The sequence below is a fragment of the Sipha flava genome, unplaced genomic scaffold, assembly GCF_003268045.1.
Source record: "Sipha flava isolate LNK unplaced genomic scaffold, YSA_version1 18566_pilon_pilon, whole genome shotgun sequence".
NCBI classification, from domain to species: domain Eukaryota; kingdom Metazoa; phylum Arthropoda; class Insecta; order Hemiptera; family Aphididae; genus Sipha; species Sipha flava.
Window position 1 is genome coordinate 1 of NW_020272341.1, and position 5,358 is coordinate 5,358.

General features: G+C 27.4%; 1 protein-coding gene across 1 annotated transcript; it reads right to left on the reverse strand.

The window, feature by feature from the left end:
* Positions 1 to 250: 250 nt before the first annotated feature.
* LOC112681107 lies at positions 251 to 4,653 on the reverse strand. Its single transcript, XM_025551375.1, has 3 exons — positions 4,551 to 4,653; positions 1,418 to 1,437; positions 251 to 1,365 (listed from the first exon to the last, which is right to left on the reverse strand). Exon 3 carries the CDS (start codon positions 1,304 to 1,306, stop codon positions 686 to 688), a length of 621 nt encoding a protein of 206 aa, XP_025407160.1. The 5' UTR covers positions 1,307 to 1,365; positions 1,418 to 1,437; positions 4,551 to 4,653; the 3' UTR covers positions 251 to 685.
* Between the last annotated feature and the right edge of the window lie 705 nt (positions 4,654 to 5,358).

A 5,358-nucleotide genomic window follows, 5' to 3' on the forward strand; every position in this document is an offset into this window, starting at 1 on the left:
TAATAATATTACAAATAATATGTTTTGATTATATAATGGTTACAATAAATGTGATTAATATAATTATTATTTCCGCATAGGAAATATTACAATAAAATATGATTAATATACTATTATTTCCGTATAGGAAATATTACAAATATGATTAATTAATTTAGTGTTAGTTTAAATAGATTAGTGTTACATTTTTTTTTTTTTTATCTTTTATATTTTTTCTTTACATATATATTTATATTGGTTAGTATTAGTATTAGTATTTGGTTAGTATTTATGCATTATTTTTGAGAATTAATTAAGAATTTATATTCTTATTTAAAATTTATATTCTACCATTCCTCTTCTGATTCGTAGGGTTCTAATGTTTCCATTCTACTTATGTAACCCTCCCAAGCTTCCATTTTGCTTATGTAATCCTCCCATTCCTCTTTCAACCTTCCTCTTTCGGCATTCATATCACTTGGATATGAATCCTCAAACCATTTAATTTTTACATATGCCTCTTTTATCAATTTTTCCCTAACTTCATCAGTGTCGTCATAAAATATCTCCGGAGGGCTTTGATAATGTATTATTGTTGCCGTTCCTACTTCTTTTTTACTTTTTCTGTAATAATTTTTTTTTATTATTATTTACTATAATTATTATTTTATTTGTTTACTATATATATATATATATATATATATTATTACGTTTTTTTGCATATCCTAAATAACTTACTTGGGCTTATTATTTTTATTAAATAATTAAAAATACATTTAGTATACGTTACATCAGTCATAGGGTCATGGCAATATGTTACTTCATGCCCTTTTTTGCATAACATATCATGGGTCTCCTTTAGATTTAACATTCTCCCGTTCTTTTGCACATGCCCTATGTTAACTGAGTGTAACAATTTATTATTACTTACATCTATTAATTTTAAACTAAAATTATTATCATTGTTATCGCTATAAGTACTTATATCTAAAAAATTTTTTATTCCTGGTATCCTTAATTTTTTTATTATTTTTACATCCATAGTTCCACTACAGGTGACAATAATCGGTTGAGTATTGTCCGAAAACAGGTATTTAGAAATGAACGCCGAACCAAGACTAGTTGCCCCCTGGTGATTGATACTAATATCAATTTGCCCCAATAAAGGTTTCAACACGTCTGGTTTCTTTCGGAAAATTCCTTTTAAATACTGTTTCAGGGTGTTCAGATTCTTTTTATTGAACATCCTCAACTTATTGTCTCCTGTTAGTATGATCGGTCTCCCTTGCATCTTGACTGGCCTATATTTGTCCAAACTATGACACATTGACCCCGATACAAGTAGTAAGTCGTGCTTATTGATGTTGACAAATTCAAAATCAATAAATTACGAACTATTATTAACTATTATTAACTATTATTGATTTATCAAAATCAATTACGAACTTAATCTGGGAACTGAATAATACAATAATATTAATTAATTATATCAAATATGGATTACTATTATTAATTTAAATTTTTTTTTTAATTAATTTTTTTTTTTAATTTATATTCTCGTTAAAGTACTTCTTAACATTATTTTTATGTACTGTTACTCCCCTTCTACCTCTTTGAATAACAATATTTTCTTCCCCTATTATATCTATTACCTCGTATGGCCCTATCCATAACGATTCTAACTTATTTCTAGCAGTATTATCTTTTAATAATATTAAATCTTTTACATGTATATCAATAGAATTTTCTTTCTTATCATAACCTTGTTTTGATTTAATTTTTCGTGTGACTAGTTTTTCTCTCGCAATTTTGTGTGACTCTTGCATACTTTGTTTTAAATCATATAAATAATCATCATAATTATATCGCGGTTCAGGTTCAGATTTTAATTTTATCGGAATTTCTAACGTTCTTCCGTACACTAAAGCATATGGTTGAAAATTAGTTGATGTTCAGTTGAGTTATAAACGAAAAATGCATAAGGTAACAGATGGTCTTAAATTTTTAATTAAATTACTTAAATTTTTATCTACGTAATGTCTCAAGTATTCGGCTAATGTTCTATATGATCTTTCTAAACTTCCGTTTGTTTGTGGATGGAAAGGACTAGTATTTACTTTGTTGATTTTTAATAATCTGCAAACTTCACTAAATGTCTTACTAAGAAACTCAGTACCTTGATCGGTTAATATTGTCTCAGGTATTCCGTGAACACATACAAAATGTACTAAGAAAGCCTCTGCTACAGTATTAGCTTGATGATCCGGTATAGGTATTCCTAATGAGTATTTAGTTAAATCATCTTGCATAGTTGAAATGTAAGTATTACCTGATAAGGTAGTTCTTAAGGGTCCTACTATATCTAAGAATATTTTTTCAAACGGTCTCGAACTTGTTGAAGTAATTGCCAATGGTTGTTTTACATGTTTATTAGTTATTTTATTCTTTTGACATGACGTACAATTTTTTACGTAATTTTTAACATCTGATTTCATATTTCTCCATCTAAATTGATTTTGTATTTTCCTAATTGTTTTATTTATTCCCAAATGTCCCCCTAATTTTGAATCATGAAATTGTTTTAATATTTCTAATTTTTCTTCTTCCGTATATTCGACTTCGCCTGTGCATATTAATATCTGTATATCGGTTTGTCGAAATACGTATCGTATCATTGACCTAGTTATTTCCCATTCTAGGTTATCTGCCTGACCTAATTTATTCATTGCTAATTTTTTGATATCATTTTCCTCACAAAACTGTTTCAAGTTCACTAATGTCACATATATATTTTCATGCGTGGTTAATTGTTTATCTCTATTTTTAGTTACTAGGAACATTATATATCTATCTTCGTTTTTAAAATATTTAATATCTCCTATAATTTTACTCGGTGGCAATAATTGATTATTACTAAATTTTTCTTTTAATATTTTATTAATTCCTTTCTTAAAATTATATTTTTTAGCTATTTCCGATACTAAATTATACTCTACTGGTACGTTCATTAAGTCTCCTATTGTTTCATGTACTTTTCTATTTATAATTAATTGTGTTTTCATTTTATTAATAAAATTGGAATAATTGTCATCTGTGATTTCTGAAATTGTATACATTCGGCTTAATGCATCTACATTTGAATTTTGTACACCCGGTTTATATCTAATCTCATAATCGTACTCATCTAGTTGTATCCGCCAACGCGCTAATTTAGATAATGGATCTTTTAAATTAAATAACCATGTTAATGGTCTATGATCACTCAAAGTAATAAACTTCCTCCCGTACAAATAAGGTCGAAATTGTTTAACACCATATACTATTGCTAAACATTCTAATTCAGTGGTACTATAATTATTCTCACTTTTACTTAGAGTACGCGACGCATAAGCTATCGGTAAATCTTTTCCTATTTCTCCTTGTGATAGAATTGCTCCTAATGCTTTATTACTTGCATCAGTTGTTAAAATAAATGGTTTTGAAAAATCTGGATATTTTAAAATTGGTTCTGAACATAATGATTTTTTAAGTGAATCGAAAGATTTTTGACAATCTTCGGTCCATTCGAATTTAGTATCTTTTTTTAGTAAGTTTGTTAATGGTTTTGCCTTTGCACTATAAGATTCTATGAATTTACGATAATAACCTGATAATCCTAAAAATGATTTTATCCCCTTAACATTAGTTGGTTCCGGAAAATTTAGAACTGCCTTAACCTTTCTTTCGTCTGGTTTAATTCCGTGTTCTGATATTACATGACCTAAGTATACGCATTCTCGTGTTAAAAATTCGCATTTATCCGGTTGTATTTTTAAATTATGTTTTCTTAAACGTTCGAATACCTCTATTAATTTATGATTATGATCTCTTAAATCTTTTCCATATACGATTATGTCGTCTAAATATACTAAACATTTTATTCCGATTAATCCCGATAATACATTATTCATTAATCTCTGAAATGTGGCTGGTGACGTTTTCATGCCCATTGCCATTCTTTTAAAATGCCAATGACCTTGATTAGTCGAAAATGCTGTTAATTCGCGAGATGATTCGACAAGTGGTATTTGATAAAATCCCGATGTTAAATCTATGACGCTAAATAATTGACATTCGCCCAATTGATCTAGTATTTCAGTGATATTAGGAAGTGGATGAAATTCATTTAATGTTACTTTATTTAAAGCTCGAAAATCTACAACTATTCTATACTTTTGTTTTCCCGTTGCATCTATCTTTTTAGCTACTAATAAAAGTGGTGAATTCCAAGGACTTCGAGAAGGTTCGATAATTATAATGTGTGTTTTATATTATGTAACTACGCGGGACGCGACAAATATTATAAAACATAACAAAAATTAAATTACTCTAATCATAGAAAATTGTCCTAAATTTTGATTTTGTATAAAAACATGCTACAAGAAAAGATCATTAAAATTTAATATCTTTAAATCCTAACATATTTAGTAAAAAAGAAGCGAATTAAAAAAATTAGTTTCATTTGAGTTATAATTTTATAACTCTGACATTGCATACACATAACAATGATTATACAATAAAAGTAAACTTACCTAATTATTTCACTGTTATAAATGCTTAGAACTGACGATGTTGTAATTGTATGATCAAGACTTCTTTCACTGATTGCATCCCTCAAGAATGGTACATATAAGTCAAAACTAAGTAATTATTATTATTAGATTATTATTAAATATAATCGCTGAAAGTTTTTTCATGAAATAATCGCAGGTGATAGTCTTAAACAATAACCAATATGATAATGATTTATAATTTTAAAATGTAATCAGTAAACCGTTAAATACTCAAAATACATAAACACAGTATAGCCTAATTCATTGGCGTTAAATTCCTGGCAGTAAAAATTTTGATTCCGAACAGTTGGTGTTTCATGATAAAATGTTTTCTTATCATTTTTATCTCTTACTGACCCAAGCCTTACAATGATGCCATATGTAATCAATTCTTATGAGAAATTTTGTTTTCTTTCCATTGGTGCAATTGTTTTGATGATAATGTTATCGGTGATAATATTATTTTCCGTTGTTACCAAATTATATTCAAACGTTTCAACGTGGACGAATTATAAATTAATTTGCACAAATTTCGGTAAGTAATTTATATTTTATTGAGCTTGCACTTACTGTTTCTTACGTAAAATACTCTGATTGTTCTAAAAATGTCATTAGTTTAATTGTATTATTGTTACTTTTGGTGTTACGAGACTTTTATCTGATGATTCCATTTGGCGTCATTGAGTATATACGTATATAAATTACACTACTCATTTTCATTATTTTTTTTTTTTTAGTACATTTTTACAATGTATTGTATTGTTAGTTATGTATTCAACCATATTCG